Genomic DNA, 25,410 nt, shown 5'->3' with positions numbered 1-25,410 from the left:
TATTTCCCTGCCCTCAACATCATCAAGGCATTCCAAGTCCCTATTCTATCTGGGTCAGCACACTTCTGCACCTTCTTTGCTGCTGTTGATTCCACTATAAAAAATTTCATGTGATAACTACAGCAGAAGCTTTGCCTCTCCTGCTGCCAGGCACAACACACAGCCCAGTGGGCTGAGTACTGTAGTTGTCAGGACTCAAATTTAACTCTAATGCCCATCATTGTCTCATGGAATAATTGATTGAGGTTGTTACCCATTGCATTCATCAATAGTGCTTCTTATGTTCTTCCATCACTCAAATGGCTATCTCACTGGGATGAGAGGCCTTTGCAGCTGTCTCACTGAGGAGCAGACACTGACTGCATGGACTGTCTTTCATCTGGCTCCCACCCTCCAACCTATCTTGTATGGGGAACCCCACCAGGTGCAATCATCATTGCTCCCACCAGCATATAGCTCTAGGGGACATCAGAACACACAAACTCTTCTACCATGTCAAGGTTAAAGTCCTTTGGCAGGGGTGTTGCATGTTGTGTGTGCCTTTCCTCCGCTATATTTCAAAGCTGCCACATAAATTGTTTTAAGAAATGTGTCTCCATTGTTTCCTTGCCTGGATAATATTTTGGAAAAAGAAGTTGCTAATGCATGCTAAGTTGAGTAACAACGTCCTTCCTTTTGATCACGTATTCTATTCCCTCTGAACATTTCTTCCTGAATCTGAATGCAGTATGCTTTTCTTTTAATATTCCAATCAGCTTTTGGCAGACTTCATAAAAATGGGGGTATTGCATTTTTTTATCATTTGTCTGCAAATTGAAGGTTTGTTCTTTTCTTTTGAGATAATAATTCCCATTATTTAGCTTCTAAGTACATATATGGGAGTTTTTCCTATCAAATCAAGAGCATTTTCATTTTAAAAGATGCCCAGTTTGAAATTCCCAGGTATTATAGTCATATCCATAAAATGATGATTTAATATTTGTCCTCATTATTGTCTACCTATGCCTTGTTAGTCAAAACTTGCAGACTCACTCAACATAATTCTATTCTCATCCTATTCTGAACTGCACTACAATAACCTTCACTATTTAAGAAAAAATGTATTGAATTCAATTAATGTGTTGGCTAAAATAGGTTTCTTGACATGCATACATAGGGCAAGTCAGAAGGCTATACTTCCATTATCCTTTTATTATAAGTAACAATTAATTATTTTTATAGTCACATACTATCACAGCCATTGAAACATGATACATGATATAGATAACACACCTAGCAACATTAAATGAATGAATTCTCAGGACCCGTAAGCTACAAACATATTAATGAACATATTTGTATCATAATGCATGTAAAATATGAATCAGTAATCAAGCTTCTCAGTCCTTAAGTCTCAATTTTACTTCATTGAGTATGCCACCAAAAGCAATAGCTATAAGTGAACATATAGGAGAAGAAACAGAAGAAAAATAACTTACTGAATAGCTACCTTCAACATCGAAGAACATCCATTCCTTTTAAATTTAAAATCATAAGCAGGTGTTTGTGGGGGTGCCCTTCAGAATTACTCATTCACGTTACAATCTTTTCTTCCAAAAATCCAAACAATTCAAGGGGCTATGTCACCATTCAGAATTTCCATCAAAAATTATCGTACACAGTCTCAAGCTGAAATGTCTGGAAAATTCTTTCACCTTCCTGAACTTTTAAAAAATATGATTTGATAATGCCCTCAATATGTCTTCCAATGTAAATTATGTAAAGAAAAAGCTGCCACCTAATTCAGTCCTCTTATTATGTTATATGATTTCCAATATTCTTTGTGTTAGAAATTCTCAACAACAGTTGCTCTCCATCAGCAATGACACATTGGTAGACTGAAGTTCAACAATTATGAAGTAAAGGCTCCTTGGAGATAATTTCCCAAAATGTACGGAGTGTCTAACACATACTTTGCAAGAAGGATAAGAACTCCATGATGTTATACATGGACCATACAAAGCAAAAAATGGCACTCATTCTCTCATGCATTACAAACCATTTCAGTGGCAGCAATGTAATTAACTAAAATTATTCCTTACTGTTGACAATAAATCATAATGGATGCCTAATTTTTACTAAATAATTATTTAGTATTTTCCAAAATTTCCCAAGTTCATGCAGATCCCTGAGAAAGCTGTTTTAGAAATGCTATAAAAAAATGGGACTAACGCCTTTATCAAAATATGGTGGGTTCCTAACTTTCTGAGAAAGCATTACAATAAGATGGAACCTCGGCTCATACCACATATACCTATATAATAAGGTAAGTAAACACTATCTACACAATGATTCAATGATTTGCTGCAGCATATTGTATTATATTGCTCAGCATTTCATGTGATACAACGGTAACCTTTGTATCAGGAGCCCAGTCATTTCCTTTCACCTGGGAACCTCAAGCTGCACAGTTTGGGCAGCGGTTTCTTTCCATTTTCATGGCTATTTGTCATTTCCCTTCCATCAAACAAACAAGTGATGTTGTATGAAGCAAAAATGATAATGCTAATTCAAATCAATGGGTTTTATCTTATGTGAAATATGAGAATGTACATTTTCAACACCTAAATAAAATATTGGTTGATGCTTCATCAGTTTTGTGTTGCAGGTCTTTATATGTTTTCCTGAAACTATCAAATGTCAAGGCCGATTGAATAAATCTCAAGGCCGGGCAGCAATTCTTTTGGGTCAGAAATAAAGCATTCCTGAGTAAGAAAAATTCCTACACTTTTAAGTATTTCACAAGTGAAGAAGCACTTATTCCATAAGAATTGTGATAAGGCTATTGATTCAAACGCATTATCATTTTAAAAAAAACCAAAAACACAGTAATCAACCCGAAGGTCGGTTTGGTAGGTGATGGTAGAGTTCACCCAGTACTAAGCCCGAAGGCGTGTGAAATTCACACATCAGGGTAGGGGGGCCAGTTCCTTTCCCTGTGCCGGTTATGGTTTCTCAGAAGATTAGGTATCCGAAAAATCACAAACCTTGGATGGAGCTGTAGGTGCCCCATGAGGCTTACCCGGGAATCGAACCCAGGCCCTCCGGCCAGTTGTCAAACACTCTACCCCCTGGACTACCGCAACCCACACAATCATTTTGAATACAAAAAATAATTTCAATGAAAATTATATATATAATTAATTAATTCAATAGTTTCAGCCTCAACTTTGTGGAAGTTCATTTTAATAAATGAAAAAGAAACACTTTGTTCCAATCCACCACTTTATTACAGGTACGACTAGTTTCGACGCTACGGCGTCATCCTCAGGTACCTACCGACCTTTTTATGGACGAGTTCGAACAAAAATTGTTTACGAATAGTTCAGTTAACACAAAAAACATTTACTTCTGGGTCCGCTACGTTCTAATAAATGAAAAAGAAACACTTTGTTCCAATCCACCACTTTATTACAGGTACGACTAGTTTCGACGCTACGGCGTCATCCTCGGGTACCCGAGGATGACGCTGTAGCGTCGAAACTAGTCGTACCTGTAAGGAAGTGGTGGATTGGAACAAAGTGTTTTTTTTTTCATTTATATAATTAATTACAATGACAACTGGTAGGATAGTCAAAATTATTCATCTCAAATCTTTTGTCATTGATTCCAATGATTTATGAAATTGAAAAATTGGAGGATGATCAGTTCTGATTGAGCTCTCCAGATGGGAGCATGTAAGGTCACAATTTGCTGCAGTTTTTTGGTATTGTGATATCCCCTATACTATTTTCATTCGCATAACCTAGATTTCTACACTTCGTGTCATCTTCAGGTAAAAATATCATGCATGTTGGCTCTTGTTGATGAGAGATAGGACAAGGGGAGGTTTTAATTTATTTTTCATTAATAATTGTACAATGGATATCACAATTGTTAATTCTTATTTCTCTCCAATATGGGAAGTTTCCACAAAGCTAAGCCTAAAACTATATGGTTCATAGAGTTGAAATGGGCTAGTAACATATTGTTTCAAGGTGTTCATTGGAGAGGAAATGGCTCATAAGTGAAAGGTGAGAGGGTGATTCAAGGAAGACATTCTCTCGAACTTTCATATTTTTGTATCATTGTCCATTATTCATTACGTATTTAACATTCTATTTAATACTTGAGGCAAATGCTGCAATCAATCACTGTACCAATTACCTTAGTCGCAGTGACAACGTAGTGGGCCATGGTATTTGTGCCATGAAAGTTTACAACAGTCATGTTGATTTGTTGATTGTGTAAAATAACATATGCTCCACACTTGCCAAGAAAGTTAAGTGGATGTATTATTTTTATACTTAAAATACCAATAAAATTTTGGGGGCTTTAAAGGAACAGGATGTTGCGACAAAATACCATACATACAATGTCACAGGCATTCATAGTTGTGCTCAAGCACCACAGTCCATAAGGTTTAGGGCCAACTTTAAACACAATGGTGTTTTACCTTTGACCAATTCCAAGAAACTGTGGGAGATGCCACAACAGTAACTTTAAACGGAGTCTTCCACTAAGTGTGTATTACAATGCAATGATTTCAGAGTGTAAAAATCATTCGCCTTGACCAGGATCCCGTTCAAGGTGAATAATTTTTACACTCTGAATTTCAGAGTGTAAAAGGATGCCTTGATAGCTTAACTGGTTAAAATACCAATGTATGAGTAGGTAATGTTTTAAAAGCAACAACTGTAAAAAGTGGTTCCTTGTTAAACTTTTTAATTGAGACTTCCAGCAGCAAATCCTGCACCTCTCCGGGCTTCTAGATGGGAGGGGTAAAATCTTCCAATTTATTCCTTACTTCCAAAATCTTCCATTATAGGGTATACATATATCAAAGACATAGGGAAGGTCAGTGCAAATATAGAGCTACCATTCATGCTGTTGGAATGACTGACTGAACTGGGTACAAAGACGGAGAGAGACAGTTGGAGAAGTCCTTCCACCTTCTTTTCTAATTTGTGAATTTTTCGCTTTATTTCCATCCGTGTATGTGCTGACATGGCTGTACAAGAATGTTAACACTGTGCATCCCCTTCTGTTGAACACATAAATGAATGTGCAAGTTTCTACTGGTGAATGGTTGCTGCTGTTAATACTTCAATGCAGGCAATGATAGTGCTTAATACGGAAGCTGATGACAGTGGCAGCAATGTGCCAATATGCATACACTTCAACAATCTGGAATCACCAACTCCAACCAGAAAAAAAGGTTTCACTTATGCTGTGAGTCCCACCATTCGAGTCCCTTTTAATGCTTGGTTCAAACCACCCAAAATTTTCTTTGTCTGAATAAACCCACCCAGGATAGAATAATAGACCTTTAAAATGATACCACACACAGTCATGTTGCACTTATTTTTGCTGTGATATGCTTAGTGCAACCTAGCAACCTTTCTGGCATACCCATAAATATTGCATTTTTTCCCCACCCATGGGGAGGGAGGAAAGCATCATGCATGATGTATTGTGCTGCATGAACTTGAAATAACATAATTTCAACTGAGACCTATTTTTGCCACTGAGGGTTGGCCAAAAGTTCCCTTATATTACGTACCCGCATTGTTTGATGCATTTTGTGAAAATATTGACCTTTCTCTCCATACATCCAATCTATGCCTATTTTCTTTCTTCAAATACCAAATTTCAGTGGCATACATAACAATAACATCAACTCGTACATTAAAAACCATAGGTAATAATGAATAGCACTGTTGTACCCCCCTACTTAAACAGTTCATCCAAACTCCCACCTGTGCAGCCTGATAAATGTAAATAATTTTTACATGGGTTGATAAATAATTTTTTTTCCAAATCTTTGATAGTGAGCACAGATTTTCTCTTCCTTGACAGTACTTTCATCTTCCTGTACAGTGCACTGATTTCACCCTTCCTCTGTTAACTCTACAAACCCTCACCCTGCATCTTCCACCATAGTTTTGCTCTTACTTTTCTCACCTCAGTTTTTCCATCAATCTCTTAGTACTTTTATCTACCCAATTGGGTGTATCTGTTTTTTCATTTTCCTTCTCTCGTCTATCTCCCTTTCCATCTCATCTGCAATCCATATTATCCCATCCCATATCCCATCTGCAATAATATTCCCATAGTTTCATTTGAAGCTTTCTATATTCATTATTTTACATGTTCCCAAGTTTCTTCTATTGCAACCATATTTCTTTTCTAACTCATAATTCCCTCAACTGAACCCTGGTTCATATTCCTTTCTTTTTGTCCCAGTTAATGGTTCTGCATAACATTTGCTTCATCCATCTTCCCTGTTTCATCATTGTGAGTCCATCATTACACTTCATTGGCTATGAATTATGATCTGAATCCTCATCCCCTCCTGGGAAACTGTGCGAGTTAATTACACTATTCCTAAATATATGCCTAACCACTATATTGTCTCACTGATATCCCTCTGGATCTCCATGAATTTCCTCATATTTGAAGGGGAATTTAAACTGGGTTTAAAAAGTGTTCATTAAGCCATTTCACACACAGAGCCCTATTGCTTTCTCCCCATGATCATTCCTTGTTCCTAAACTGTAGTCCCCTACCTCACTCCCATCTCACATCCAATAGCATTTTTTTTGTTCAATACCACTGCCAACCCTCACCCTATTACTATACTATATTACTCCACAAATATTGCTCCATGAATCCCTACTATCCAGTCATTGCATACATATTGCACACCTCTAAAATAACAATATTTTCTCTTTCTATCTTCTGCTTCATATTTTCTAAATGTAGCACAGTAGTAGTACCTTTAGGGGAGGTGACTGACAGCTGAGGTCATTTACACCCTAAGGGATGGATGAGAAAGTAGAAGGGTGGAGAGAAACCCATCAGCCAACTCCTAACGAAAGGCGCTAAGGGACCCGCAGTTTGACGTCACATTCAACAGATGCCATACTCACTTAAAGTGCTCTCCACAAAGCACCTCGAGAACAGATTGGGATACCACAGAGAAAGATCTACCACCACCAGGAGTTGAACCTGGACCCTCTGGGTAGGAGGCCAGTATGCTAGTCACTGCATCATCCCAATTCCTTTATATTTTATAATTTCTCAGTCCTTAATACCATTCAAACATTCCAAGTCCACATTCTTATTGTTTCAGCACTCTTCTGTTTTTATTTTATGCTGCTTTGCAAGGATTTCACACAATGATGACCATGGCACTGTGTTGTGCCTGGCCTTTCCTGCTGCCAGGCACAACACACGACCCAATAGGCTAAGTTCTATCGCTTCTAGGATTCATTATCATTGATATTTCCAATACTATTTGGGGGGGGGGGGGAGATCGGGATGGTGCGGTGGATAATGTACAGGCCTCCCACTGAGAGGGTCCAGGTTTAAATCCTGGAGATAAATATTTTTCAGCGGTATCCCAATCCCTACATCAGATGCTTTGCGGAGAGCACTTTAAGTGTGTATGACGTCCATTGGATGCGACCTTAAACTGTGAACCCCTTGGCGCCTTTCGTTAAGAGAAGGCTAATGCCGACGCCGGGTTTCTCTCCACCTTTCCTTTCCCATCCATTCACAATGGCACAAATGACCTTAGCCATCGGTCGCCTCCCATAAAAACTAAAACTACTGTTTGTGGGATAAATAATTGAGGAGGTTTCCTGTTGCCTTCCTCAATAGTGTATTTAACGTGACACCATCACTCAAGAGACCATCCCACTGAGGTTAGAGGTCTTTGCAACTGCCTCTAACTGAGGCACAGATGGTGATAAGACTACCTTTTATCTGGCTCCTCCCCTTTGGCCTATCTGACACGAGTGACCCTGCCAGAAGCAATTTTCATTGCTCCCAACAGCCAAATCCCAGGGTCACCAGAGCTCACAAGTCCTTCCACCACATCAACACCGGAGTCTATGGGGAGGGAAGTATTCTATTGCTATTAGTATGAATTTGCTTCATAAAATTTCGACATGCTTTTTAAGTTTTTTCCAAAGGTTTTATATTATCTTTTCACATTCTTCTGCATAATACTCAATGTAATCATGAAATGAGAATAGAGTATTAATGATTAGCACATGTATATGTAATTATCTACTGGTAGATTAAAATAATTTTATTTAAATACGAACATAAATAGGAATGCATTTTTCAAAATGTAGCAAGACTTTTTTTAAAGGATGTTATGAAGTAAATGGGAACACCATGCATTTGAATGCTAGCGACCTTCTTATGTCACTAGCTAGCATTGCATTGCCTGTGTTCCATAATTAATGAAACAAGGAATTAAAATTTACTCTCAAAGATATTTTGGTTACGTTTAAATATTGAATTTCATTACATAATTTTTAAACATTAAAAACTCTCTTGTACCATAATATTCTTTTGACCAACAAAATATAAACTTAAGTTCATAGGGTGACGTGGCAAGGTACTATTTTACAGCCGTTTATTCATGGGTGTTGATAAAATAGGATCAGGCAATAGGGCCTAAAAGTTAATTATCAACCTCAACAGCAAATAAGAAATTGGGGAAACAAAATGCTTTGACAGTGAAAGTAGCTCAAGTAATAGTATATTTTATAAATAACTTTGTTTAAACAAAAAATACTTACAACCTGATTTTATAAATATCACAATGAAAACAATTTTTTTAAAAACATTTCCTTGATTTGTACTGTCGACATGTAGGATTATGCCTTTTCAATTTCATTCAACTCTTCTATGTTTGTAATTCCCATTTGCTCCTTCTCTTTCCAATACTGGTAATTGGCCTTCAAATAATGAATTAGTTCAGGCATGTCAATGAAAGCTGCAAATAAGAGCAATGATTATTGTAAAAATTATTTAATACTGAAAGACATTTACTAGATATAATAAACATAATATCACATATTTATTATCAATGAGACATGAAAATTGTAGATTATGACTGATTGGCTATCATTATCTCGAACCTAAGGCAGTACTTTCAAAATGACAAAACAGACATGCCTGGGGGAAGATAAATTTTTAAGAGAAGAAAGGTATTAATTAGATGTGCGAAGAATTGAACTATACAAAAAGAGTGGTCTTGCTGAGTAGTCAGTTGGGAAAGTTGGTGGTAAAGGTTTCCTATTTAGAATACTGACACCTCAATACAATGTTATGCACAATATTGTTATCATATTTCAAGCCCACCATCATCCAAGGTAGGGCAAAAAACGGACAGCCTCAATCTGAGGTTTTAATTTCACAGAGGAGAGGAAAGTCAATTTGCAAATTTAGGTCCATTGTCGGATGAAAGACAGTACAGTGTCAAGGGGCCAAGGAAAAAGATTTAAAAATTGACGTTTCTGTATAATCAAGGATGGGGCCACAAATATTTTGCTAGTCTAAATTCATGTTTTACAAATGAAATAAATTTCAGGATATTAAGGCAAAATAACTGATACAAACAGCGACATTTTGTTTATACAATCAGGTACAAGAAATCGAACTAACAAAATCTTTAAAATGAAAATTTTGAAGCATGATTTCTCACATAATAAGGTTTCCTATTTTTGTATCTTGCAGAGTATCCAGATTCTTCTTCTTCGTTTTGAATGCCTTTATTTTCTTTCGAGCTTTTCAAAGCATTTCAATCAATATTAAATTTAAATAACATGTAACTTAAGTCAGTCAACTGGACTGCATTGATTAATGTGGAGGGTTATCTGGGCCATGCAATATTATGAAAATTCTAAATTATTTTAATTTTGGATCTGTCAATTTGAGGTTTCACTGCACACGAATAGTTGGGAAAAATAAATTTGAATCTTGAATGCTTCAAGCAAAGGGGTTAATGCTGTCATAAATTCATGGTTAGAAAATTACCAAATTAATAAAGAAAAACTAATTCATATTTTCAATTTTAAGGTACCTACCATGAAAACATGCCCGATTATTTTTAATCTGAATTTATAACTACCCAAAATGCATAAAGAAAATGCAACAGAGTTAAAAAAAATGAGCACAGTATGAGCTTTCTAAAATGGTGCATCAACAGCACTGACTCCAATATGTATTTCATAAATGGAAAGTTAAATCTTGGCTAGTGATATGTGAAAATAATAAGAGAAAATAAAAATTAAAATGATACATACCTCCCCAAGCTTCAAACATGTCATTTATGATGTATTCCACAAAACCAATTTGTGATTTTGGTATTGAGCATGTGGCACGATCAAAAACTGGCATGACAACTGGAAGATTATTTTCCTTCTCTTCATCAGTCTAGCATTTGGAGAAAAATACTTTTAGTTTACGGCAAAAAATTAGGCCATAATTTAGTTGACCGTACACATCTCCATCTCATCTCAATACATGGTGAAAAGAAAATAATCAATTCTAAAAACAAATGCAGTAAACTCTAGATTATCCATGTGCTGATTATATGTTTTGTGGATTATCCGTACTGCTCTGTCTCTCTCTCCCTCTTCACAGCACCTTATAATTTTAACCCTTTCAGGGCCAGCCTCTCTTCACTGGTGTATGTGAAAAATGCCACGGCTGTTTTGATAAAAACTTTGCACTTGTAAATTTATGCTAAGCTTGATATTAGTATATATTAAAAATTTGTATCGTATAGTATCATAATCTGTGGAAGTGGGTCCATTAACTAAGCTAACTAAAATATTTATCATTCAAAAGAAATTGCTTAGGCCCATGATAAACCCTGTAGAGCCCACTGCAAACCACTCTTTCAAAGCCTTACCAGTTAATTCAGTAATTTTCTAAAAAAATGGCTCTATCCCAATCAAATAATGGTGCACGTGCATACACACCTAAAGGGCTACTACGGAGAATCCCATATCATAGCGGAGATAAAATGTTTCATTTCCATTGAAATGAGTTATCGGAATTTATCGATAAATGAGTTATGAGATCATCGGAAAAGTGTTTAAGGCAAGAGGGATTAGGTATATAGTGCTTTCTACGATGAAAACCTTAAATTAATACAGAGACCAGCCTGTACGTAATACAGAGATGCATGTTGAAATATAAGCTTATGTTGATACGGCATCTGCTATGCAGGAAAAGATACGCCAAAATATAGAAAACTCCTTAGGTTCAAATAACCAAAACTTGAACATAATTCATTTTCATCATGAAAATTTGGCAGCAATGATAAGAAAGGATAACAGATACTCAAACATTGTCTACAAATGCTTTGCGATGCACAGAAAAGTAAAGGTGCGAGCAACAAAACACTTGGCCGATAGATCGGCCAGAGGCATTCTTTGCCCACACCCCACTGGCTAATAGATTTGCTGGCACTAAAAGGGTTGATAAACTTACAATTGTAAAGATAATTAAATGATTTCAAACCTCTATATTATTAAAAAAATACAAGTTTCAAAGGCATAGCTTTACTATGCAACAAATAAGTCATTAACTATGTACACTGCATTATTTTAATCAGTGTCACATAACAAATCAGAATCCGTATCTGCGATCATTTGACAATATTCATCCCTCATCTGTCATTTGTTTTTTCCTGGCCATCTGATTGGTTTAGCTTTCAGAGAAAAATACATTCTGCTATTGTCACTTGATCGCATAGTTCTGTGTGCTGGTAAAACTATAATTCCACCCTTATGAAAATGGCTGAAAAATGGAGGTGTATTTACCATTGCTAAACAATGTGATCTGATCACAAGAAAGCAAAAAGGAGAGTTTCTGTTCATAAATATATTATCTTTTATATCACAACCATATTTTCCGAGCATGTTTTGGCCATCTGTGTTTTTTAATTATCCTTGCTCCATTGTGCATACATTAACTCACAAATAGCAGCAAGAGTTCACTGTAGGTTTCTTTTTGCTCTCCCTCTTATCTTAACTCAAAAGAATGAATGTCTCAGAGTTGATAAAAATAAAGGACAACACTTAAAGATTTTGTGACCGTGCTCAACTTGCATGCATCAGAAAAGATAAATATTTATCGCTATAACAGCATTTGCAGCCAACAAGTTGATGCACCAATGCAGCACGTCATATCCTTCTAGGAGTTTGTGATCATAAAATGCATAAAAAATTAACTATATTTGAAACAACAGTCTTCATAAACAAAATGCATTTTTAGTGTTCTTATTAAAAACAATATCTCAATGATAATACACACCTTGTTTTCTACTTTCCTACTTGCAAGATATCATCCCTCTAACCTTCCTGATACAACTTTTGTATGAACTCAATTTCCTGGTCCATAAGACAATTATTTTTATCCAAAATGTGCTTTCAAATCAGCATGTGCCTTATGAACCAGGGGTATAACTTCAACCTATATGCACAAGCCTATTAACCAGTATAATACTTACTATTAAGTTTTTTTCCAGCATCAGGCATACAAAATGGTTGCCTTTATTACAAATTCGATTATAACATTGTTTGATGCAGTGGCAAGCAATAGTTCAAATATTTCATTGAAAATACTTCCTAAAAAATTCCTCAATAAATTTTATTTGCATAAAATGTAGCATATTTAGTTTCATCTCACATGTGATGCCACTACAAAATTAATACATGTTGGGCCGAAGGGAATGTCGCCCCTCTGCTAATACATAAGAAAATTGTACCTCTACCGATCAACTCAGAGACTACACGTGTTCAACCTTAAGTAGTAGAAGAATGTCATAGAGCCATTGAAAATAGTTGCTTTTAATATAAATTTTGATATTATCAAAATAATAAAAGGCTAAATGTAGCATAAAAAATTAAAATAATATCATGGGATCTTCTGAGAGATGATTGTCACACAGTATATCACTTGCACTACTATTCATCAATTACGCTTCAGAACAATTAAACAACGCAGCTAAAGGCATTTTGGCCAAATTTCAGGGATTCTACAATGATTAACATTGAAGGGAAACATGAAGCAGGAAAATTGTTATCCAAGCAAGGATGGGGGAAAAGGCCTCAACTGTGGTTGGAACAACTTCTTCCACTTGGTAATGCGTGCAAGTGTTTCAACTGAGAAGATTAGGATAAGTATCTGTTCAAAACGGATAAAGGCAACACAGATCTTTGTATATGCCACGCCAACAAAAGAGCAATTCCCTCCCCAAAGGCTACTGCATCAGGAACACCAAAATGGAATTAGTAGACTTGATTAAATACTTCCACTTTACCCTTACTCACGACCTCTCTTGGGTTAAACACATACGGGGAATATATGGGCAAGCTAACAAAAAATTAGAATTTATCAAAAGAGTACTGGGTAAATGTGATGAAAATGTCAAAGAAAAATGTTATTTTTTGCTGTTCAGCTCTCAATTAGAATATGCTGCAAGTACATATGTGAAATCCTCATGAAATTGGATTGATTGCTAGACTGTTTCACATGCAGTGTAAAGGAGCTAAATTTGTAAAACGTTGCTACGATTAACTTGGTAGGGCATCCAAAATATTAGAGGAGCTAGGCAGGGAATCACTCACGGAGTGAAGGTTAAATTACAGATTAAATCTCTTGCATGAATTGGAAGGATGTCTCTTTAGCAATGACGTTAAAAATACATTATTACCCCATCATACTATGGTTGCAAGATCATGTAAATGAAATTAGAGAGATTGAGTGTTTCTCACACACAATAAGGGATCAGAATAATATTTTCGAACCGCAGTAGGGAGAAAAGTATTTTGCGTCAAAAGCAGTCTGGTGTGTAATCACCCCCTCCCACACCCTGGGGGCGGCTAGCAGGGCAACGTGTATGTATGTCTACATGCAATAGAGAACCAATTATCTGTACTCATTGAGGGGAAGATGTCAGCAGATAAATAAAAAAGATGGATTATCGGATATAAATTCAGGGCAATTATGGCTACTTTATCGGACACATTAGTGGCCTCACATCCTTGAGACCATCACTGTAGACATAAAACTGATTGGTCACGTAACAACAATGTTATCTCACTCAATCTGTGCATAGAATAAATAAATTTATGCATAACTAATTATGTACAATATTTAAGTAGGGCAAAGTGAATTAAATTCCATCATATTCAATTCAAAGTTTGATCCAGAGCTAACTGTGCATTTCAGTGCCAGAACAAGTTTATTTACAGTATGTATATGCCTCTTCAAAGCACATAAAGCTCTCATGCACACATAAGGGAATACTGCTCTTACTCTCACCATGTAAGATCAACATATTTTGCCATTACTGAGTGGAAATTCCGAATGTTACGTAAAATAGTATGGCAATTAATGCAAGAATTTATTTATCTCAAGTCTCACCAAGCAAAATAACATTCGTGCCATAACTCTTCAAGTTTAGCTAAATGACATCTGATTGTATCAAAACTAATCATGGAAGTGTATTAAGCCACACATCAAAGGCTTGGAAGATCTGATGACATAATAAAGAGTTGCTAGGCAGACAAAAAAGTTCCAGTTGAATGTAAATTAAAATTTTCTCATTTTTCCAATTATTAGAATGTTCATTTCTAACATTTCATCAAAGACCATCTCATCCCTAAGTGGTAGTGCAGGAGACCTATGTGGCACCTCACCTGGTTGAAATATTCCTCGGCTATTCTTTTAGTCCATTCTACACACAGCTTCAATGGCCTGGAGGGATTTGACACATCAGCACATTTTATGAGCATTCTTTTGATCAATGCAATATTTTCGGGAGTGCTTGTATAACCACACTCAGATGCATCACAAGCCACCTAAAAAGTTAAAGTGAAATTATTTCCAAAAACTATTTTTTTAAATTCAATATTCATAACCATTAGAATAAAAATGACTAGCTGACATACTATTGCTGAAAGAAGGACTCTTTTTGATTAACAGTTCAGAAAACTAAAACAACTAGACATTCACATCCAGATGACAACATGTTGATAGTTGTCACAGAAGTTTCGATTGATGACAATTATTTTCACACATCCTATTGTCATTCCCCTTCCCAAAGGACTACAACTTTGATTCAGTGGAAGGGCTTACATGTTCTGATGAACCCTAGGATTATACAGGTGAGATCAATGATATCTTCTTCCAAAGTGGTCACCTATGCCAGAGAGGACAAAGGGTAGAAGCCGGACGAAAGAAAGTCCATGCAGTTTCTACTCCTCAGTGAGGCAGCTGTAAAGACATCTGCCCCAGGTGGGATGGCCATCTAAGTGATGGTGTCAAGTGAAAACACTATTAAGGAAGGCGAGGGGAAATTATTTTAATTATTCATCTTATAAACCAATAATGGGCAAAGATTTGATTTTGAGTACTGGCAACTACGGGACTCGGCCCACTGGGTGATGTGCTGTGCCTGGCAGCAGGAGAGGCAAAGCTTCCACAGTAGTTATCGCATGGAATTTTTGCCAGGGGAATCAACAGCAGCAGTAGCAAAGAAGGTGCAAAGGGGCACTGAACCACGTAGAATAGAGACTTGGAATGTTGGGGCAATGCTAAGGACAGAAAAATTAAAAAATATAAAGCAAGAGATAGAAAGATGAAATATAAATACATGTGCAGGGTAAGATGGATGGATAATGGGGATTATTGGAATGGTAGTTAAAGAGCTTGGTTGAGGGGAAGAGATCCAGCAATAGGTAGTGGTAGTATTGAACAAAAAGGAATGAATGTGATAATACAAAGATCAGTAACCATTTAGAGGTTGAGTGATTACATTCATTCATAAAGAGTGACCCGAGATACTCCTAGGAATTAGATGAGGTCAGTTTCCATCCCTTTTATCAGAAATTTGAACTCCAGAATTATTATGAGAGAGATATTGCATGGAAACAATAAATGAACAAGCAGGATTTAGTACAGAAGATCAACAGCAGATATTATTATCACAAACGGATTTTTTGTAAAATAACATACAAAAGACTAAATTGGACAGATGAGAAATATTAAAATAAGGGAAAAAATGGGAGAACTGGGATATGGAAAATTAATTGAGATACTGCAATTAGGGCTTGAAATGTGTTGAGTAAAGTTTTCATCCATCAAATACACCATGAGGCCTGAGGTTCCCTTACAAGAAATAAAATTTTAGACACTGTATTATGAAAGGAGTGAATTAAAAAATAGTACTAAGGGTTAAAAAATATACATTGCAAGCTTGCCTCCATAGAAAATCCATCCTCATCTCTGGATGCTGGTTTTGTGAATGCATTTACAAACTTTGTCATGTGCTCAAAATGTTTTGTCATTTCTGTGGCTAAAACCATGTCAATGATGCTCTGTCGCAGGATTTTATATTTGTCACTATCTAAACCTGGTATAAAGCAAGGAAATAATTAAAAACATGTTATTGATAGTTATACATAATATTTTCACATAAAGAATTAGTTCTACCTTTAAATATGTTGACACGGTCATCAGATAATGTTAATTTGAAGGTCAATGCTGAATGGTGTGACTCAAGAACACTTAAGTCATTGTAAAGAATTGCTAGTTCATTACTGGAGTTAATAAGGAATGCACTGCAATCAAAAGGAAAACCATACATACATACATAAAGATCACAAAGTATAACTGGAATTTTGTTGAAGAACAATTTTAAAATTATAAGTTCGAAATATTAAAAATGCTGAAAAAAAATAATGAACTTTTAAAACCTTATTTCTCACAAGTTTGCTTCAAATTTCATTTCAAATTGATAAGCAATACTAAAAGGTCAACATTTTCCTGCATCATGCATTTGAACACGTCTTACAGGGCCATTGAAAATTGAGAACAATGAATCGCAACTCTTGTGAGTTGAGCATCATTGTAATAATCAATTATGATTGGATAAAATTAAATAATGGCTCAGGTTCTTTCGCAGTTTTCTATAATAATGGCTCAGCATGTTGATAATTCAGGCAACAACAGTTTCATTCAGTCCTACTAGTTATGTAGACACTCATGAAAAACATTAAATTCTAAGACACCACATTTTTTTCAAATGAGCTAAGTGAATTCTAAACTGCTCACAGAGACAATTGTTAATGTAGTTGTTAACATGGTCAATGACTGCTGAAATGCAAATTTTGCATCCAAATCAAAATAAAATACTTAAGTGAAATAAAATAGCAGACAAAAGATTTGAAAGATGCTTGACCAGAGTGTTATGTTGAATGATGAAAGCAAGAACGCTGCAAAACATCTGGAAGAGGAAGACTTCTCTCAATACCCCAAACTAGAACCTCTCTACCTTAAGGTAATTTCAGGATATAAAGATGGCTGTCAAAACTGAGGAAGTGAATTAAATAGACCCATTCAGGGAGCAATTATTGCCCTAACAATATATACACAGCTAAGTTAAAAGAATACATGTCCAATATTTTTCCAATATTTATTTACACATTTCTTTTAGTGGTCATTTTTAAGTAATTGCACCAGTCAGTGGTTCTTTACCTTGACTTTCCAGGGTGATCTATGTCATGGACTGTTGCTGCAATCAAACAGGCTACCTCATCTAAGGGCTCAAACATATCTTTAAGGCAGTCGTGCTCTAGAAACACAGCTGTAGCTTGAAGAACATCAGCTGCATGGGTTGAATTATGATAAGAATTTTTACCATGATAATTGGCTTCCACTAAATTTAGCCAATTCTGCAGTGTGGTTTCATCAATGTTAAGCACCTCAGGCACATCAAAGCGGCAGAATAGCTTCAATCCCAGCCAAACAAGTGGTCTGCAATAATAATTACAATGATGAAGTCGTTAAATGACTATATTTGATTGCTATTCATAAGACAATAAAATAAAATTAAAATAGATTGGATGAATTTGCAAACAAAGTAAATGTTAAAAAGCTAAATGCTATTCCAAACAGTATTATAATGATGCAAAAGTAATAATTTGAAATGATGACCAATTGGTGTAGACAAATAAATCTATCAATCACAAAATATCAGGATATGATTATTCACAATAATAGAGCAAACCATCAATGTATCATTGTCCTCACAGCATTATGGCTCCCAATCTTCTTCAATTAATACAAACTGAGCACAGAAAATTTAATCAATCAGTTAACTACATCAAGATTTAATATTCTATTTCTATTTTTGAAATACCAGAATCAATTTAGCCCAAAATTAATATAAAATCATAATCTTGTAACCTCAGTTTTATTCAAATTTCTGATGATCCAAAAGAAATAATTATCATTACATCATTGACAAAAATTAATCGTGAAATTATATAATCTTTTATGATTTTAATAAATTTAGAGAGATAGTGATATCAATTATCTATTGAACTGGTAATAACCACAAGGTTTACAATATGAAATGTATAAAACGGTCTTCAATTACCAGTTAATTTCAAAGAAACTGCTGGAGATGAAGGAACAGTAACTTTTAATGGAATCATCTGCTAATGAGCATTACATCACAGCAATTTTCAAAGAGTAAAAGTCATCCGCCTTGACCAGGATTCCAACTCAGGTCCCTCAATGTCCAGCCAAGTGCTTTGAGGCATTTTCTCATAAAGCTCCCATGATTTTGGCATGTAAGAGGATGCCTCAGTTGCTTACTCGTAACTGCCTAAAACACTCAACCAAACATCAAGGGTTCGGACGACCAGTCAAGGTGAATGATTTTTACTTTTTGAAAATTGTTAAACTGTACCAGTTATTTTGCAAAAAATCTTTCACACTCTTTTATGGAGGGTACACTTTTATTCCACTTTCATTTCTCTACTTCTGAGCCCAATAACTGCTAATTTTGAAACTGCATTACATTACTTAACCGAAACATCCTTAATGGTTTATTATGCTCCAACTCCATTTTTATGTTGAGTAAAACCTCACCTTTTAACCTTGATTTTTCCAAAGTTAAAAATTGTTACATTTTGTATTCTTCTGCTGTATATTTCAGTATTCATCGTTAAAAAATCACCTACTAAGAAAATAGTGTCAGGATCTACAAAAAGACATGACCTCATCATATGGGCTCACAATAATATTGTTGATATGATCTTTTATATAAAAACGTTAGCTTAGTGGGAAATGTTTATGTGCAAACAAAAAATGATTCGCATTTTAATTTCGAATTTTCTGTAGGAGGAAACCATTTTTTCCCAAAAATAACAAATAAATTTTGTTAATTTATCAATATGTATGAGTATTGCAGATGGGTAGGTTCCACTTTCCTTTTATATGGTACCAGTTTTTACTTGGTTTCAGCTCTTGGTTCTAGTCTCGGAAGTTCTGGTGATTATCAATCAACCAACAATTGCAATGGTGTACACAATGATGAGAATTTAAACTTTGTAAAGTAAAAAAAAATATTAGCATCATAGTACTACCAGTTTCATCGCATAGGGGATATTTTTTACCCCTTTGATGATACCAGTAACAATGTGTTGATTAATTTTTTCGTTGATTTTACAAAGATTATCTTATTCCTCAAGATGATTGTTTGCGTGGTTGAGTCTGATACCATTGAAAGGAGGAAACAATCTCAATAATTACCAAAAAAATTATACCCAATTTAGAAGTTAAAAGCTTCATACTATTTTTAAGTTAAAACATAAGTTTTATAACTGTGCACTGTAGAATATTTTTTCAAAGCATCTTTTTCTAAAATGCTTAGTTAATGGTATTTTTCCTACATATTTATAGAACTATTCTCATGCAAAGGCAAGTAAATATATGACAAGTTTTCAGCATCGTTTGAGATGCATAAAAAACAGGTTTCAAAATATTATGTGAACAAAAGACTTTTTGGGAGAAAAACGTTTCATGTCACATTTTTCTACTAAAATAAACTGAAATAAAATATGTACACAAATAATGGATAGCACATTCATACTTAAGAAATATAGTTTAAAGTGTACAGTTATGTGCATAACACACACAGCATATTCATCTGTTAGAATAAAAAAAAGCTTTTAAATAGCATTTCTTCACATCATAAGAAGCCACCGATATAAATACAGACAAGAAGAAGTGTAGTTATACCTCATATTTGTAAAAATATAAAATAAAACTCTAATAGGTTTTGACTTACCATGAACAATCTTGGACAATATTCCTATTAAGATTGAATTTTGTAGGACAATGAGACAGAAGATTTTCAATTTTGTGGAATAAAAGGGAAAGAACAATCCCAGATACTGTAAATTCCCAGTTAATCCACCCCACATTAAAAGTATGGGTATTACACACTGCATCACGGCATTCACCTTTTGTGGCACATACATTATTATTATCTTCATTATAATTCAAGGCACAACATAATTCAGGTTTTACTCAGCAAGTGAAAATTTTTCTTGACCAACTTTCAGAGATAAGAAGGAAAGTATACCAACTATTACACAAGTAAATAATTAAAAAGCATGATCTCAGGTAGCCTATAATTTACTAAACTATGTCTCGATAATTATTTGGTATAGTTTATTTATTTTAAACTTGGGAACTTTTCAACTTACAAAACCAGCTCTCAATATCTTCCCGTGCATACATAAGGTAATGCCTGTATCTACATACGTTGTGATGAATAAATTCACATACTGGAATACAGTGTTATTATGCAAGTACATCAAGCTTTTGCAAATCATTTTTTTCCCCTTTATCTCTCAAATATCAAATTACTTGTATAAAATCTCCAAGATATGCATAAAGCACATACATATACCTGAACAATGACCAATGGTTTTGCTGTTATTTCGGCCAGTAATATTTTACCAGTTGCTTGCTCTAAGTTTACTAAGCATCTTCTTTTTTACACATAATTATTGCCACCCCTCATTCGCTCTTGTCCCTGATGCTGTATATAACTCTATAACTCCAGTAATCCCCACAATCCTTCCATCCCACCTTGCACAGCCCTAAAACATCTATATTCACTTTTCTCATCTCTAGCTTTATATTCTCTAATTTTCCTATCCTCAACATTGTCCTAACATCCAAGTTCCATTCCAAGTTCCTATTCTAATGAATTTGGTCTTCTTCTTCTGCATCTTCTGTGCTGCTGCTGTTGGTTTTATTTTGCAAGGGTTAAGTGAAGGGTTGACCACAGAAGCCTTGCCTCTCCTGCTGGGCATGACACACACCTAATTGGGCCAAGTCCAGTAGTTTCCAGGACTCAAAATCTCTGTACTGTCCATCATTTAATCCTTGGGAATGATAATAGAGGTGGTTTCCCGTTGCCTTCCTCAATAGTGTTTTTAACGTGACACCATCACTTATTGGCCGCCCCACTGGGGTCAGACGCCATTGCAGCCGCCTCACTGAGGAACAGACGCTGTGTGGACTACCTTTCGTCTGGCTCCTAACCTTCGACCTATCTGGCATAGGTGACCCTACCAGGAGCAATTATTATTACTCCTGCCAGCACAGTTTTAGGTGTCATCAGAGCTCCTGGTGGAGGCCTTTCCACCAAGTCTAGGTTGTTATGCTCAATTTAAAACAAAATTTTGATTAGCTAAGGTCCAAGTGAAATAAAAAAAAAATCCAATTTCTGTTACATTTCCTTTTATAATAAAACATTGGCTAGTGGTAAGTGAAGAAGTACTCCCAAAGGAAAAATAGATAAAATTAATTATGCAAAGAAAATTAAATATATATTCAGTTTGATATCTACACAAGCAATGGAAAAATTAATTGCCAAGTCACTGAAGCAAGATGCAATGAAAAGCAACACCAGCCAAGTCAGAATTATACTATATTCTACAAATAGCATTTAGATGCCTATAAAAATAATAACTTTTGCCATGTAATACTGACCATGATGATTATAACCGTGATAGACTCACACATGACTAAAGGTAATAGAAAAGTGTAACAATATCAAGCAATATCGTATATATTGTCAATTGTCAATCTTCATAATTGCAAATTATTTTAGTTTATTTGGACATTGACATGTATGAGGTTATTGAATATAAACAGCTTTTGTTATTCTGGGAAAATATGCCAGCATTCAGTACAACCAATAATTGTCCTTGCATTGATTCATCAGGGTATTTTGTTTGAAGCTGCAAGTCAAATAGAGGCATGGAAGGCCAGTAGGTAAAGGATTTCATTGCTGTCCAAAGGGACACTTATTCAAATCATTGGTGATACTTTTGGACAACCCCTTCCAAAATTAAAGCAGTAAAATTCTATAGTTTGCAGAACTAGTGAGAAACTGCAAACAGGACAGGAAATCTAACTGGCCTCCCTACCCTTTATGCGTGAATGTCTATTGCTATTGGGCTTTTTCCTCTACCCTCCCCTATCACATCAAACCTTTAGGTTGATCATTGTAGAATGGAATATGCTAAAGCTGATAAATTTCATGTGCTTGCATTTTTAAGGCTCCAATTCGAAGCAATCTCCACAAAACACAAATAAAATCTTTCCACAATCTAGAATCAGTTTTTACGATAAAAAAAGTTTCAAAAACACATTTGCAGTGGTGTCACTACTACTTCTACTACCAATGTTTCTTCTTGAATATTTACTTCATGCATTACTTATTTTTCCAGAAAGCTGTAAATCAGGGATTATGAGATTTTTAACAGCATATTTTTTTAAATTAGATGCACAGGAATTGTAACACATTTTGGAAAGCCATATTTCCTGAATCCTGGGATTTTTCATGGGTGACAACTTATATATGAATGTTTAGTGGGAGGAAGAAGAAATAATAACAGGAGAAAATTAAATCCCATTGATAATTTTAACATAAATGAGCAACTGTAAAGTAAGTTTTTAGTTGTAAATGAGATTTTGGCTCATTAAATGGTAAAGCAAATAAGTGTACTACATGATGAACCCATTATAAAGTAGGGACTCACTGTAATTTTATAAATATTTGTTGGTTGGCATTAAGGCCTGTCCCTTAGTGCAAGGCCAGAGTACCTCAAGCAATTAGGTACCCTGCTCATTCTACTGCTGGCTTCAAGTCCACTTTTAAACACATGTGGCACTATGCCAATATGCAGTAGAAAATTCTTCTAAAAATAAAAACAGAGAGACAAAATAATATATATATATATATAGCATTTTCTTTGAGGTAAGTTTCAGAACTTAGCCTTCATAACAGCTTTTGAAAATTTCAGCTAAAAAAAATAAAACTAAAATTTATAAAAAGTAATTGAGATATTCATGTTCCTGGATACAATCCACAGAATGACTACTTCACTTCTATTGAATTCAATTCTAACATTGTTTTAGTTATTCTTCAACGTTGGTGCATGTGAATCATTTTCATAAACTATTATTTGAAAATTTTCCAGTTATTTTGATGAAATTCTATGAATTTTCCATGTGTAACCAAATTCCATGAATTTGCCTGGATTTCCAGGTCACTAAATACCATAAAAAGAGGAGCAATCATAGGAGGGCCTTCCATTGATATTTATATTATGGCTACAGGATGAATGCATCATTTTCCTTACTAAGTGACCTGATTTTTATTTAAAAGATGATGATCTTTTAAATACATGATTCACTGGACTAATTCATATAAAGCGGGAGAAAATAAAGAATTAAAAAATACACTGAAATCAATGCATTGTAGGTATGAAAGCAATATGCTACAATCAAAATCTAAAATATAACACTTTTGCATACATAACGCCTATGAAAGTTAATAGGAGGATCCACCACCAGAGAATCACATCAGGAAAGGAGGGAGGGCTGAAGTGACCCAAATAAGGAGGTTACAAATGGTTTGCATTATATGTGTCAAGAATGTTTTCACATTATACCCTTGAAAATAATATGTTCTGTCAACGGGCATGTATGATAACAGGAAAATATAATATGAAAAAAAGAGGGTGGTATTCAAATGCCAAATTCCATAGAATTTGGCAAACTCTTTGGACATAAGATCTAGCGGTTAAATGTATTTAGAAAATTGAGTGTTCTCTTTTCTATCTGCTATGCTGCTAATAGAGCAAAGAGCATTATTTAATATTTCCCTTCACTCAAATATAGCATTTTCTGTTTTCACTGTGAAAGTTGATCTCCTCATGCAATAGCTACTTACAAATACAATTTGCTATGCTAAGAAAGCAAGTCAAATACTTCTGTATTTGAAGCTTCAAAGGTAGTTAAAAAGGTTCTTGGAATCACCACCAAATGTCAGTGCTAGCACAACAAGTTTCCCGCGTAGTAATAGGTACTCCTATATGAGTTAACAAGTAACTCATAAGTGCTCTAAAAAGAGATCTGTGGTGCCTCTCTGTTACCATCCCCGTGTATTGATTTGTGAAAATGGAAAAAAATTGAGAATTGAACAGTGATTAAATACTTTGCAAAGAAAAGTATGAGAGCAAATTAAATTCACGTGGACTTTGAGCACACTCTGGGGGACTCTGCTCCTTCATATACAACTGTTGCAAAGAGGAAAAACGAGTTTTAGTTTGGTCAGGATGGCTAAGATGATGATCCATGTAGTGTCCCACTGGCTAAAATGTCCCACTACCCCAGAAATATTTGTAAAAGTGCGTAAAACAATCATGAAGGATCACAGACTCTAAGTGCAAGAAATCACTGAAGCTGTAGGGATATCATCTAAGCGGGCATAGCAAGTTTGAACAATGGAATTGTATATGAGAAAATCATCTACTGGACTCATGATGTAGGATCACAAAACTTATCAGAATGGAAATTTCCAAACAATGTTTGACCTGTTTGAATGCCAACCAACAAGATTTTCTGCCCTGCTTTGTGACCACAGATGAAACTTGGGTCCACTAAAATATCCCTGAGGCAAAACAGCAGTCAAAGCAGTGAAAACATGATGATTCACCTCCACCAAAGAAAGCAAAGGCAATGCAGTTGACCAGAAAGGTGATGGCTTCAGTTTTCTGCAATGCGAAAGGGATTCTGGTGATAGATTATCTTCTCACAGGTCAAACAATTACTGGAAAATACTACGTTAACCTCCTGGACCAATTACAGCAAAAGATACACAAAAAAAAGGCCAGGTTTGGCTTGGAGGAGAGTTATCTTTCATCAAGACAATGCACGCCCACACACAAGTGTTGTTGCCACGGCAAAAATATGTGAACAAAGATGTGAATTGTTGCCACACCCACCTTAGTCGCCTGATTTGGCTCCATCAGATTTTTATCTATGCCCCTAACTCAAAATTTTCCTCGGTGGCTAGAGATTCTCTTCAAAAAAAGAACTAAATGCCTCAGTGGACGGATATTTTGCAGGCCTGAAGGAATCTAATTTTTGAAATGGGATTAAGACATTAGAATATTGCTGGAACTAGTGCATTAGTGTACAGTGGAGACCATATTTAAAAATAAAAAAGTTTCACCGAGGTAAGTCGTTTATTCCTATTCCATTCCAAGAACTTTTCTAATTACCCTCATATTATGGCCCATTTGAAGCAGAGAAGAGGCACGATTGGTATCCATAATGTTTAACCTTCCCTAATGTTTGCACAATATTTAAATAGAAACAGAAAAAAAGCAGAGTAACTTTTGCCACAAAACACCA

General features: G+C 35.3%; 1 protein-coding gene across 2 annotated transcripts in view; it reads right to left on the bottom strand.

Moving 5' to 3' along the window:
- Positions 1–8,237: 8,237 nt before the first annotated feature.
- The window catches only part of Pde8 (phosphodiesterase 8), an 85,215-nt gene continuing 68,042 nt past the window's right edge, over positions 8,238–25,410 (bottom strand). Inside the window, exons 12-17 of one of the 2 annotated variants that reach the window (XM_071597371.1) lie at positions 17,374–17,652; positions 16,330–16,457; positions 16,098–16,249; positions 14,535–14,696; positions 10,125–10,254; positions 8,238–8,812 (exon numbers count right to left, since the gene is read on the bottom strand). In XM_071597371.1, coding sequence (XP_071453472.1) covers positions 8,694–8,812; positions 10,125–10,254; positions 14,535–14,696; positions 16,098–16,249; positions 16,330–16,457; positions 17,374–17,652 — 970 coding nt within the window. In that variant the 3' untranslated portion in view covers positions 8,238–8,693. The remainder of the gene's footprint in view (positions 8,813–10,124; positions 10,255–14,534; positions 14,697–16,097; positions 16,250–16,329; positions 16,458–17,373; positions 17,653–25,410) is intronic. The other variant, XM_071597412.1, reaches the window with a different exon arrangement.

This window comes from Hetaerina americana, unplaced genomic scaffold, assembly GCF_022747635.1.
Source record: "Hetaerina americana unplaced genomic scaffold, ioHetAmer1.1.p SCAF_1, whole genome shotgun sequence".
Classification (NCBI taxonomy): domain Eukaryota; kingdom Metazoa; phylum Arthropoda; class Insecta; order Odonata; family Calopterygidae; genus Hetaerina; species Hetaerina americana.
This window is presented reverse-complemented; position numbering and strand designations above follow the sequence as displayed.